The sequence below is a fragment of the Lactuca virosa genome, chromosome 7 (genome assembly GCF_052849685.1).
Source record: "Lactuca virosa cultivar CGN04683 chromosome 7, Lactuca_virosa_CGN04683_v6, whole genome shotgun sequence".
NCBI lineage: Eukaryota > Viridiplantae > Streptophyta > Magnoliopsida > Asterales > Asteraceae > Lactuca > Lactuca virosa.
Window position 1 is genome coordinate 232,930,978 of NC_136432.1, and position 13,378 is coordinate 232,944,355.

Below are 13,378 nucleotides of genomic sequence, written 5' to 3' on the forward strand. Positions count from 1 at the left end.
AGCTTACAAGCTAGAATTACCGGAAGAACTGGAGGGTATTCATAACACATTTCATGTGTGTTATTTGAGGAAGTTCATGGGAGGTGTGCCCGACATAATTCCCATTTCTGAATTAAGGTTGGATGAGAGCAAGAGGTTAATTGGAGAACCTGAGGCAATCGTTGACCGTAAGACTAAGAAGTTGTAACGTAAGATAGTCGATTTAGTGCTTGTGCGTTGGAAACATATAAATGGGCCAAATCTCACCTGGGAAACGGAGAGTGACATGGTGAGTCGCTACCTGTAGTTGTTTGCCGTTGTGTGATTCCGGGAACGGAATCATCCTAAGGGGGAGAGAGTTGTAACGGTCGTGTTTCTAGGCTAGGCATTAATATTGACATAATGGTCTAGGTTAACCTTTGTGACTCATTTTGGAGAAATGAAAAGGAATTATGTGAATATTATGTGTTTTATGTGTTTTATGCTTAATTATTAGGGTTTAAATAATTAAGAATAAAAATGAGCGTCAAAAATTAAATTTTAGATAAAGCCGATATCTATTAAGAAACTTGTGGTGTGTGTGACAAGGATTACGGATATATAAAGAATGTCGAAATCCGAGTTATAACGAAGAAGTTATGACCTGTCGTAGTTTCGCAACAAACCGGCACGGTGCCGAATGTCGCAAGAAACCCTCAAGGCTATTCTTCATCGGACTCGCCGAGTTGGCCATGCAACTCGTCGCGTCTCTTCAGTCCTTTCTCCATTCAGATGCTTATAAGCCATCCCAAAGCCCATATTGCAGATCTGAGTTCCTAGAGCATACTTCCTACATAAAGTTGCAAACTTTACGTACATGCAAGGTGTTAATGGCCAAAATTAAGCTAGAGAAGAGGTTCTAAGTGAGGATAAGGCATTATCTTGCTAAAGGCTGAAACTTTATGACCATAAGAACCAAGATGAGCCTAGATCTAAAGTTACAACTTCAGATCATGTTCAATACCCGAAATGAAACACCAAACAAGCTAAAATTGCCCTAATCTTTAACATAAAGAGATCTAGAAGGAGGAAAGTCAAGGTAACGACTTGTTACCTTCAGGTGATGCAAAAATGAAGTAGATTTCGGATCCCTCAACTGCTTCCTGCTCAAAGCTTCTTGATCTCCAAGCTCCTCTCACCAAGATTCACCTTCCAAGCTTAAAACACACAAAGATTGGGAGAAAACGCGATTTAGGGTTTCTGGACTCAAAGGGGGGCTGTAATGGAGGTTAATGACCCTTTAAATAGGGTGCAAAACCCCGGAAATTAGGGTTTCATCTTCCAGCTCCAACTCGTCGAGTATGTCCTCCGAGTCGTCGAGTTGGTCACTTAAAACCCGCGACCAAAACTGTGCCTACTCGACGAGTCAGGGCATCCAACTCGTCGAGTCGACCTTAAAAATTGGAAATATAAGACTGAAAGTTTATACCTGAGAGTCAGGGTGTTACAAAACATAGTCATACCATTATAATGATAATATAAGCCTTGGAGCCATGGCGGAGCCATGACGAGCTTTTTAGAACCTTACTTTCTATAATTAATTAAGGGGTGTATTTGGAAAATTTTAAAAAAACTCCTAAAAAACTAGTCTAAGTAGCTTTTCAAAAAGCTAGCTTATAAGCTACTTTTTGGCTTACCAAACACGACAACATAAAAAAGCTTGAAAAATAAGCTAGCTGGCGCGCCAAACACAGCCTTAGACTAGTTTTTTAGGAGTAAATATATCATTTTAATTAATTATAAAAACACATTCTTTTTTATGTCATTTCATATTTTTCAACTAGCTTTTCAGCTAGTTTACCAAAAGTCATTTTTTATCAGCTAGTTTTTCAGCTATCAGCTAGCTTTTTATTTAACAGCTAGTTTTTCAGCTAGTACGCCAAACATAACATTAATAGCAATCATCTTAACCGACTTAATTATATCGCTGATTGCTAGCCGAAGAAAAACTTCCGTAATCCGTCACCTCATCACAATATGGAGATCATCAAGTCCTCCACATTTTCATGCTATAAATAAGGGAGATATATGGTTTCCACTTACACATAGCTAAACAGAAAAAATGAAACCTCATCAAACACAAAGACAATCGAAAGGATCAAGGAGAAAGGAGAAAGCTTCTTTCAAACCACCCAATTTTCCCATCTTCATTTCTCCTTTTTTTTTTTTCTTCACAAAAAAATAAAGAAAAAAAAATTGGGTGCGCTTTTTCCTATTAACAAATTCTAAAAAATGAACTCCATGGGATCAGATAGGTTTAGAAAAGCAATCGGAAAAGTGAAGGATCACACTAGGATTAGCCTCGCCAGAGTTAGTAGCAGCACCGACTTACCGGAACTCGAGGTCGCAATCGTGAAAGCCACCCGTCACGCGGAGTACCCGGCGGAAGACCGGCACATACGAGAAATCATAACCCTAACAAACGACTCACAAATCCACGTCGCCTCATGTGTCAGCTTGATCTCCGGTCGACTCGACAAGACCAGAAATTGGATCGTAGCCCTAAAAGTACTCATCGTCATTCAACGCCTTCTTCAAGACGGAGATCGGGCGTACGAACGAGAGATTTTCTACGCCACGAGACGCGGCACGCGGTTGTTGAACATGTCGGATTTCCGAGACATGTCGAGAACCAATTCCTGGGATTTCTCAGCGTTTATTCGGACGTACTCGTTGTATCTCGATGAATATCTCGAGTATCGGATGCAAGGGGGACGAGAAAAGCATGACGATGAGCCGGAGCCGGAGCCGGTGACTCTAAAATCTCCGGTACATGGAAAGACGAAGGATAACCTATTTTCTCGACAACAACATCTGATGCAACTCCTGGAGCGATTTCTCGCTTGTCGCCCTACAGGTTGCGGAATAATTATATTATTTCTTCTCCTCCATATGAATCACCATTCACCATGACAGAAAACTTTGAATCATTCAGGTCCGGCGAGGAATCACAGGATTGTGATGGTGGCTTTGTACCCGATTGTGAAACAGAGCATCTATATGTATTACGACATGACCGATGCCCTGAGTATTTTGATAGGTCAGTTTAGAGAGCTTGAGATTTCAGATTCCGTCAAGGTTTACGAGTTTTTGAGACGAGTAAGAAAGCAGTTCGACGAGCTTGACAACTTTTACGATTATTGCAAATCTATCGGCCTTGCAAGGACGTCGGAGTATCCAGAAGTCGCCAAAATTTCACAAAAGCGATTAGATATCATGGATAAGTTTATAAGAGAAAAATCCGGAACGAGTCAGTACCAGACGGAAGAAGAATCAGAATCTGAGGAAGAAGAAGAAGCTAGGTCGCCGGAGCCGGACAAGAAAGAAGGGAAACTGAGTCAGGATGATGTGTTGAACTTGGGAGACGGTGGTCAGACAGTGGAAGAGTACGCTGATAAAGTCGGATTAGCTTTCTACGATGGTGGTCCGGCGAACCACCAGCCATCTCTACCTGGCGGTTTCAGTCCAGAGGTTATCGATGATATGTATCAACAAGCAAGGCAAAAGTCCGGGAACATAGCTGCCGGAAGTGCCAGTAGTGTTGCCGGATAGCCATTGAATGGCGGAGATGACCCGTTCTCAGCCTCGATTCCGGTGGCGGCACCACTGTAGATGGCGGAGATGGACAAGAAGCAGAGATGATGTGGCAGCAATATCAAAAAGATGGATTGCAAGAACGTAGGTAACACACACACACACACTCCTTTAAGTGAAGTAGGTTTGATACACAGTGTAGTGAAAAAGGTTATACATTTTTAAGCGCCTAAAACACAGTTGTTGATATCTGGCAATGGAACCTCGGTGTGTTTCTTTATGGAAACCCCTAATTGCATTCCAACTGTAACTAGGGTTTCCAGAGACCTTGCACTATTACCCAAAAGGTCCTCATCTAGTGCTATTGAATCCTGAAAAATCATTTCAATATTAAAATTACATGTTAGAAGAGAAGCCTCTTAAATTTGTTTTTTGAAATGTATTCAAACCTTTTGGAAGACACAGATGACAGTGCTTCCACCAAAAGAGAAATAACCAAACTGTAATAAATATAAATGGAAGAAAAGTATGAGTAAGTAAATGAAAATAAGCAGGAAGTGATTAGTGATTAATGATATATTTTTTTTAAACCTCATCTGCTTTCTGAACATAATCTCCTTTCTTTTTAGTGAAAGAGATGCTTCCGACCATTGTTGCTCCAATTGCCACAAATGCTACCTGAAATCAAGTTTCAAGAATGATATAAACTGTTTTTTTTTTAAAATTTTAACTCTATGTATAATTATTGGTTTACCTTGCCAAAATCTGAAGTTGATATAATAGATACAGCCCGTTTGTTCTCTGTGAAAACATTGCAATATTTGCTATTCACAGCAATGGGATTAACCTACAGATTAATCAACACATCAACTTTCAGTAATATATAGAAAATGTAAATTTGTAAAACATTTACATTTACAAAAATTAAATAAATAAAATCTTTTGTACATACTGTGTATAAGCATCCAGGTATATCAACAATCTGCTCAATAGTTCCAGAAACTGGAAAGTGGAAACGATGGTAATCCTGCCACATTTTGTACATATTTAGCTTTCTATTTTCTTATTAGGGTTAAATTCTAAAGTATATATCTTTAAGACTTTAATGGGGTAAAACTTTCTAAGATTTAATTATTTTTGTGATAAACAAAGGAAGAATCACCTGTGGTGCCAAGCGAAATATCACGAGGGTTCCATCAATGAAATCATTAGAGCATGGTAAATTACCAAGAAGCCCTTGGAGAGAAAACTTTTTACCCTTCAAGAACGAATATTAACCAAAGTCAATCAACAAATATGTAATTTCCAATTTCCATGATATATTATATTGTGAATTAAAAATACCTTAATCCAGAATCTACGACTTTCTTCAGCTGTTTTAAATGCCATTAAACGAGAATCAGCAGCACAGACAGCCACGTCATCATGTCCCACACAAGCAATTGGTCGTGCCCCAATTTTCAGCTCTCTTATAAAAAATTCATTAAATGTCTGCATACAAAAGCTCCTGAAATTTATAAAACTGATGGTAGAAAATAACAAAAAAATTATAAATTTATAAGGTGACTTACCTTAAAATGATCTATTGGGTACTTGACTTCAGCCAAATTGATTTGATCCTAAAGTACAAACAAGTCAGTTGAGAAATTTGTTAAAAAAATTATCTTTTCTGAAAATTTCATAAAAGTCTTTATATTCTGGTCTTATAATCAATTTAGTTCTTATATATTTTTTTATTCAATTAAATCCTAAAAACCGGCAATTGTAATCATTTTGACCCTTTTACACGGTCAACGGGTCATTTCATTTTCAAAACTTACACTTTTGACTCAGATTTCAAAATTTTGTTACGAATTCATCCTAAATTTTGAAAAAAAAATGTAGAAAAACTAAATTTATGATAAATTCGTAACAAAGTTTTGAAATCTGGGCCAAAAGTGTAAATTTTGGACCTAATTTGTAATAAAATTTAGAATCTAGACTAAAAGTGTAAATTTTGAAAGTGGGATGACCTGTTTGCCGGATAAAATTGTCAAAATGATTACTGGTGGTTTTTGGGATCTAATGGAATATAAAAAAAGAGTAAATTACTAAAATCGTCCCTGTGGTTTAGACAAAATTGCGTGTTGAGTCCCTAACTTTTGTTTTGCACTCGGATCGTCCCTATGTTTTCTTTTTATTGCATATTTCGTCCCTCACAGACCTGAAATGACTATTATACCCTTATTAATTTCTTTTTTTTAATTTACTTATAACTTATTTATAATTTAAAATAAAGTGGGCCCCACCAAGCTACCCACTGCCCTCGTCAAATACATCGTTCCATGACTCTATCTCTTTGTTTGTGAGCTAAACTGGAGAAATCTAAACCACCACCAACCACCGAACATCCGCCTCCGGAAACCACCCTTTCCGATCTGTGGTCTAAAGCCACCATTAACCATCAGGAACCACTCGATCATCACCACCATCAACCATCAGGAACCACTGTATTATTGTTCAATTTATGAACCCTAAATCACTAAAATCGAAGGCCACCACCAACCATTATCGGACCGCTGCAACCTTCCATTACCGGAATACCATCACATATATCATCTACTACGCCTCACAGCCTATCTTTGCAAAATCGAAATGCTTTTTTGTACAACGCTAGCTACTTCGCCTCCCTCTTTCTCTCGCTGAAAATGTCAGTTACAACCACCATCGTCTACTTTGCTTTGCATGTGCTCCGCCTCACAGCCCCAACTCTACAGATCGATGTGCCTTTATGTGTGTATAGCCATAGCTTTACAGATCGATCCTAGGTTTGATTTTGATTTCTGAAATTCGAAATAAGAACACAATCGATTTTCATTTTCATTTTTGGAACTAAGGTTTTGTGTTTGGAATGTGTTTTATTTTTGGTTTGTTTTTGATTTTGGTCTGCTGTTTGGTTATGGAGTTTGAAATAAGAACACAAAGTTTATTTTGATTTCAATTCTGATTTATGGAACAAGTTTGGTGTTTGGTTTGGATGAGCTATTTTTGAAGTTGTTGTTTGGTTTGATTTCTGAATTTCGAATCAACAAACAAGTTTTGATTTTGATATTGATTTCAATTTCTAGAACACAGGTTTTATGTTTGATTTTGGTGTTTCGTTAGTTTTGTTTACGATTTTGTTATTTGGTTGTTTCTGAAGTTCGAAAGAAGAACAGTGGGTGATGGAGGTAAAAGGCGGTGATTACCAGAGGGAAAAGAGGGTGGTGGCAGCTTGGTTGGGGCCCACTTTAGTTATTTTTTATGAATTATAAATATGTTATAAGTAAATTAAAAAAGAAATTAATAAGGGTATAATAGTCATTTCATGTCTGTTAGGGATGAAATTCGTAATAAAAAGAAAACATAGGGACGGTCCGAGTGCAAAACAAAAGTTAGGGACTCAACACACAATTTTACCCAAACCACAGGGACGATTTCAGTAATTTACTCTAAAAAAAATATATAATGACTAAATCGATTATGAGGTCAAAATATAAGGACTTTTATGGAGTTTTAACTAAAAAGTAAAAATTATCTTGCCTTAAAAAATTCAAGAAATGTTGGTATGTCTTTAGCAGATTCAATTAAATTCATTTTCTTTCCTTGCTTTTCTGATAAACTCTGCAATATTTCTTTTGCACCTGCACCCTTACAATATATAAAATACTAAAATACAATAAAATATATAATATTATATAAAGAAAAAAAAATACCTTTGTCCAAAATTCCAAGGCCTATTTTAGATTGATAAATAGCTCTCATTGACAAAACAATTTTTCCATCGATTATTTCTTCCACAAGCCTCTTTTTTTTACGATCAAAAACCTAAATGCCAAAATGTACATTAAGTGTAAATAGATAATAATATAATTACTATTTTTTTAAGGTTTAAAAGGTTTGATTTTGTAATAAATGGGAGAGAAAGAATCAAAGAAAGCATACCACAATATGTGAAGCACTTGAACCAGAGTTCAAGCCTACATCATAGGATGACACGTGGGCCCATTCAGATAGTTTGAACATCCACCTTCAAAATCAAAAAAAAAATGTAACATGTTGAAAGTAATTGTTATAATAATAAAACAAGTTTTTATATTTTTATAAATAAAGAAAAATAAAAAAGAATCTGACCCATAGGACGCCTGTTTATCAGTCAAGAATCCTCCAGTCATAACTTGGTTTCCAGTGCCTTCATCAAAACAGAGTGACATATGAATCATTGAATTCAATTTATCAGAGATTTCAAGAATCTCCCCACAAACAGGGCAACAATTCATAAGTGGCTCCCTACAATAAACAAACAATTTAATACATCATATTCAATTTTTCATATATTCTAAAATCAATTTATTCAAAAGTTAAATGTATAATAAAATATAATAACAACATACTTTTCTTGTTGCACAGCAAGAAGTGTAGCCAATTCATCCATGCTAACAACCCCATCTCCATTTACATCAGCTGCCTTAAACAGCTCCTCTTTCTAGTATTAAAAAAATAAAAAATAAACTATTTACTAAAAACCAATTATTAACATATATATTTAATTGAAAAATCGATATCAAGCACTTTAACATAATTGTGTAATTAAGGGAATGTTTCTTGTCTGGATAAAGTGATGTGCAGTTGTACACATAGTCTGTTTCTTTGGTTCTTTTCTAGACCGAATGAATCGTTTGAATATGATTAAATGACCATTTTACCCTTACATTTCAAAAACAAATTTCACAATCTTTATCAATCTTAACAGTATTTATCAAAAGTTGGGAGGAAAAAAGGACAAAGAGGTAAAGGGTTAGTGTGAATAAATCGTTTGAATAAGATTAAATGACCATTTTACCCTTACATTTCAAAAAACAAATTTCACAATCTTTATCAATCTTTAACAGTATTTATCAAAAGGTGGAGGAAAAAAGGACAAATAGGCAAAGGGTTAGTGTGAATAAATCATTTGAATAAGATTAAATGACCATTTTACCCTTACATTTCAAAAAACAAATTTCACAATATTTATCAATCTTAACAATATTTATCAGAAGTTGGAGGAAAAAAAGGACAAATAGATTAAGTGCTTAATCCTTTAGGCTCATTAAGTCAAAGAGAAATGGTCACTAAGTCAATAATATGAAAGAGAAAGATTATAAGTTGAAACCTTTTTTGCTGCAAGTTGATTACCAAATGCATTTATTAATTCTGAAAACTCAGAAAATGACAATTTTCCATCACCATTGTAATCCTGCACAATTATTAATTTCAAAGTAGAAAAGTATTAAAAAGTTGATGTGAACAAAATTGACAGAAGAGAATTAGCATGGCATACATACAACAATAGACAAAATCCTCCTTGCAAAACTTTTCTCTGTTTCAATTGGATCCTGTAAATTAAAAAGTTATATGTTACATAAAAACCATTAATAAAATTGAAAATGTGTAATATTATATTTAATATTTACAGCTCACCTCGATAGAACATGAGATAGATATTTTTCCAACTACTACATTTGATGATGATGGATCAAATAAATCAAACACTTCAGTGTCACTATCTGAAAGCTGCATTCATTGATTAAATCAACACCAAAAATTATCATAATGTTTCATATGAAAAATAAAATATTCTTTTTTAGAGAAACTTACTCGACTGAGAAATTCAAAAAGATCAATCTCACAATACCCAACCAGGTTGTTCTTTGAGAGTCTATTGGTCTAAATCATAACAAAAGGTGATTAATAATGAATTCCAAAAAGATTATTAACATAAATAAAGTTTAATCTTAACACAAACCTCAAAAACTGATATTTTTGCAATGTGTGGGCCATTTAACTCCAAAACAAACTTTTTCTCCTGCAGAAAAACAATAAACATGATGCCATTGCATAAATCAAGAGTCAAGACAATCTTTTTAGTGTATCCATAGCTTATATTATCTTTGTGAGTGATACTATGTTACTAAGATTCTCATCATTTTGTACATAAAGAGTTGAAAACATCAGGCTATTCACCCTATAAATATTCTTAGATAGTTGTTTCTTATGTGCAAATGAGACATAAAGAAACTTTGGATATTGATGAACAGACTAAAGAGATTCACTCACTGAATTCCATGTAGGCATGTTGGTCCTGCATGTTAATCAAAAGTAGAATTAAAAGATAATAAGATATATTGGTATGAACTGTGATATAACTACTTTTGACTTTTAGAAAAGACATTATCCCACTGAAAAATCACTAAAATAATATTCATCCATGGATGTTGTGTAGCAGGTCAAGATCTTTGATTGTTTTGATTGTCTTAAGTCTTAAGTCTTAACCATCACAATGCTTCATGATGATAGGACAACGACACAGATTAGAAATAGTGTTTACTTGTGGGAAAATTTAAGTTAGGATCCTTCATACTGAAGCCTCATGGTGTAAAACTTTCTCGATTAGATCTTATAGTTCATTTTAGGTTAAATTTCTACAACAGATCTTCATAAATAAACCCCCGAAATATGAAATTGGCTTCAAATAATTACACGCCCTATTCAGTTTGGGGGATTCTGAAAACATAACAACATGAATTTATATAGACTATAGATATGGTGTTATACTTAACTGGTCAGAAATGTCAGTGCGAAACGTTTGTTCTCCAATTGATATACAAGCAAGCCACTTGTCCTTGAATTTCATTTCCGCCTAAATTATGATAACGAAGTGTGATTAAAATTCTTCTTCACACCAGTTACACTGTTTAGAGAATCAAAACTCAAAACCTTACATTTATAAGAGTAACCAAAGCGATGCCAACGAAAGTCTCGTGACTGTTGAGTTTAGCATGTTGTGAAGCGGCCGGACGACGGTGGAGGTGTAATTTCTGCTTGATTCTTCCGCGAAACGACGGATGTTGTTTAGAATTTGTGCCACCGGATGAGGATGAATCTTCAGACTCATCCACTGAACTTGATTTCGAACTTCCATGGCCCATTTTCTGCTTTCTCTTTGAAAGTAGACTTTGTTCGGTTTTCAGATTCGTAAAAGTGGTTGAAAGAAGAATGTGCCTAGAAAATGTCAGAAAATGACAAAGGAGAGATTACGTTGACACGGTGAAAGGCGTTTGATTAGTATGAAAGGCTTTTGTTTAGTATAAGAGTAAATTACACGAATGGTCCCTATGGTTTGGGGTAATTTGCATGTTTGGTCCCTAACTTATTTTTTTAACTCGGAAGGTCCCTATTGTTTGTTTTTGTTACGTGTTTGGTCCCTAATGTTTGTTTTTGTTACACGTTTGGTCCCTGTCTTACCTAAAAAGACTATTATTTAAATATGAAAAAATGGTGGGGTAGGTAAGATAAGGCGAAGGAGGTGGGGTTGGGGGTATTTATCTAAATAAATCAAAAAATAAGGGCAAAATAGTCTTTTTGGTAAGACATGGACCAAACGCGTAACAAAAACAAACAGTAAGGACTTTCCGAGTTAAAAAAATCTGTTAGGGACCAAACGTGCAAATTACCCTAAAGCATAGGGACTATTCGTGTAATTTACTCTTAGTATAAATAAAATAGTGAATTACAAGTTTGGTCCCTTTGCAATACCATTTTACCATTTTATGCATGTTTGTTTGGAAAGTTTTATTGTTGTTAATTTGTCCGTATGATGACACTTTGTTGCTAATTTGGTCCCTAGCCAACCTAAAATTGTCTTTCAATCTTTTATATGATATTTTACTAACTTAATTTATTTATTTATTTAGTATCTATATTATTATTATATAAACATAGACATTGACCCACCGCTTCCACCTCCGTTTCCTTATCCTTTTATGCATGACAAAATATATTGTTATGATGGAGTCTTTATTTAAACCTAAAGAACGGGTAATTGGAACTCCATCTAAAAGGGGACCATATAACCAAGTTCATGAAAGCTCACCTTAATGCAAGGAAACACTAAAAGCACATAAATTGCCATGTCATCAGCCATTTTGTGACAACCCGAAACTTTTTCCGTTTCCATTATGCAATTTCCGTAATAAAATTTGAATTTTATTAATCTTCCGTCGAACCTTTGATTTAGAAAATCATCTGGTATTATATAATTAAACTTATATATGCAAGTCGAAACCAAAAACTGCGCGAAACTCGAAATATCCTCGAAAATCATCATGTTCACTGCATGAATGGAGTTCACGGTCGTAAACCTGTTTACGGCCGTAAACTCGTTTGCGGCCAGCGTCGGGTGGATCCCACCCACCGACCACAAAATCCCCTATAAATATGAGACCCCCAACCTCATTTGAACATTTCTTACCGGAAACTCTCTCATTCTATCTCTAGAACCTCTGGCCGTAAACTCCGTAACACCCTCTTTTCTCTCTAAAAATCATCAGAAAACACTCCTACAGGTTGTTTAAGAGCATATAAAACGTGTTTTCATCGAAAACAGCATCACTGTTCTTGAGTTTACGGTCAATCTTCATAGACCGTAAACCCATTTCCGACCGTAAACTCACCAGATCTTCAAAGGCCGTAAACTCAGTTTACGACCGTAAACCCTGTTCACGGCCGTAAACTGCATGTCGACCGTAAACACCTTTTAAGTGGTGCAGTTGTCCGAAAACCCACTTTTCCCGATTCGATCAAGTCCCGGTAACATCCCTTAACCGAAATTAAGTGTTTTCTAACACTTTATATAGCGAAATCGCTAATTTAGATACATATGTGTATTTATTTGATATTAGGATTCCGTAAAGTGCCAAGTACGACCACTCGAGGATCTTCGTTTCCAGTCGACGTTTTCACACATCAACGGTGAGTTCATACCCCTACATTTTCCGTGTTTTTAATGTTTTCAGGGGGGAATACAAGCCAAACTCAAAGTATTTTATTAAGTTTTAAACTTATTAACACAACTCAACGATTTCCATGTTTAATAACTTACTCGGATATTTTTATCTCTTTTGTAATATGTTGAGCATAAGGGAAATTGTTATTTTGGAAATCTCACTTCATAGCTTTCAGAAAGGACTTACAAAACATTTTCCATAACAACACTAGTAAACTATAATGGGTATAGTTTGGGATAACCCTCTAGGCAGTTTCTACCAAATCAGATTTCATGGATGAATATATATAAACTATGGTCGATTTAGTTTATGATATATGTTTTCTCAGAAGTATAAAGTATATTTATTCAAGAATAATTACTGTTTTATACTGTTTCTAGCTTGTAACAAGATTATACATAATTGTGAGGCTCTACTTCAATACTGTACTCTTAGGTCTACAATGATAAATCCTTTTTGTATAACCAGAGTCTCCTGGAGGGAGAGCGTGAGATTTGTGAATATATCTATTCGGGACTGACAATCCCACACCTGAACTGCTAGCTACAGTTAGGCGGGCACGCCTGGGGTGAACAAATGTCATTTAGCTTAACGCCTGAAGAACGTTATTAAGGTCACTCGGTCATATCAAGTATGGTTATACGACTCGCAAATAAGTATAAACTAACTTTGGTTTACGGACTCTACCCTTCATTTGTTTTATTTTAGTAATAAAACTACCTTCATATATACACTGATAGTAATCAGGGATTTCTAAACTTACATCTCTACCTCTAGGACGGATAACCTGTTTCAGGGAAAATATGGGATTTTCCCAGGATAACACTGGCATTTCTAAAACTAATGATTTATCTTCTACTAATAGATACTCTTTCAACACTACTTTTCATAAGAAAATATGGGATTTTCTTGAGAAACGCTTTTCAAAAGAATTAAAGAACCTCTTCCACCAAAACTAAATGCTTATGAACTCACTAGCT

The 13,378-nt window shown here is 35.2% G+C and overlaps 2 protein-coding genes across 4 annotated transcripts; one reads left to right on the forward strand and one right to left on the reverse strand.

The window, feature by feature from the left end:
* Positions 1 to 2,072: 2,072 nt before the first annotated feature.
* On the forward strand, positions 2,073 to 4,499 carry LOC145127847 (putative clathrin assembly protein At1g03050). Of its 3 annotated transcripts, none has more exons than XR_013716477.1 (3): positions 2,073 to 2,875; positions 2,954 to 3,700; positions 4,182 to 4,499. XR_013716477.1 is itself a non-coding variant. In XM_079062968.1 (2 exons), exons 1-2 carry the CDS (start codon positions 2,251 to 2,253, stop codon positions 3,568 to 3,570), a joined length of 1,242 nt encoding a protein of 413 aa, XP_078919094.1. In that variant the 5' UTR covers positions 2,073 to 2,250; the 3' UTR covers positions 3,571 to 3,951. The 3 variants fall into 3 exon arrangements, 1 of the variants encoding a protein (XP_078919094.1); XR_013716476.1 differs by having other exon boundaries at positions 2,954 to 3,696; XM_079062968.1 differs by lacking the exon at positions 4,182 to 4,499 and having other exon boundaries at positions 2,954 to 3,951.
* LOC145127846 (phosphatidylserine decarboxylase proenzyme 3-like) lies at positions 3,698 to 10,654 on the reverse strand. The gene is made up of 21 exons (XM_079062967.1): positions 10,335 to 10,654; positions 10,173 to 10,252; positions 9,670 to 9,694; positions 9,359 to 9,418; positions 9,211 to 9,279; positions 9,034 to 9,126; positions 8,898 to 8,948; positions 8,726 to 8,809; positions 7,965 to 8,056; positions 7,705 to 7,860; positions 7,516 to 7,600; positions 7,287 to 7,398; positions 7,114 to 7,214; positions 5,124 to 5,171; positions 4,897 to 5,043; positions 4,715 to 4,810; positions 4,505 to 4,579; positions 4,307 to 4,399; positions 4,144 to 4,230; positions 4,002 to 4,052; positions 3,698 to 3,923 (listed from the first exon to the last, which is right to left on the reverse strand). Exons 1-21 carry the CDS (start codon positions 10,539 to 10,541, stop codon positions 3,774 to 3,776), a joined length of 1,962 nt encoding a protein of 653 aa, XP_078919093.1. The 5' UTR covers positions 10,542 to 10,654; the 3' UTR covers positions 3,698 to 3,773.
* Between the last annotated feature and the right edge of the window lie 2,724 nt (positions 10,655 to 13,378).

Excerpts from the sequence above, each read along its gene's own strand:
- LOC145127847 (XM_079062968.1), top strand. The coding sequence starts at position 2,251 with ATGAACTCCATGGGATCAGATAGGTTTAGAAAAGCAATCGGAAAAGTG. Across the intron at positions 2,876-2,953 it reads TCTCGCTTGTCGCCCTACAG|GTCCGGCGAGGAATCACAGG; the intron begins GTTGCGGAATAA and ends TGAATCATTCAG.
- LOC145127846 (XM_079062967.1), bottom strand. The coding sequence starts at position 10,541 with ATGGGCCATGGAAGTTCGAAATCAAGTTCAGTGGATGAGTCTGAAGAT. Across the intron at positions 4,811-4,896 it reads GTCGTAGATTCTGGATTAAG|GGTAAAAAGTTTTCTCTCCA; the intron begins GTATTTTTAATT and ends TCGTTCTTGAAG. Across the intron at positions 4,231-4,306 it reads CAACTTCAGATTTTGGCAAG|GTAGCATTTGTGGCAATTGG; the intron begins GTAAACCAATAA and ends ACTTGATTTCAG.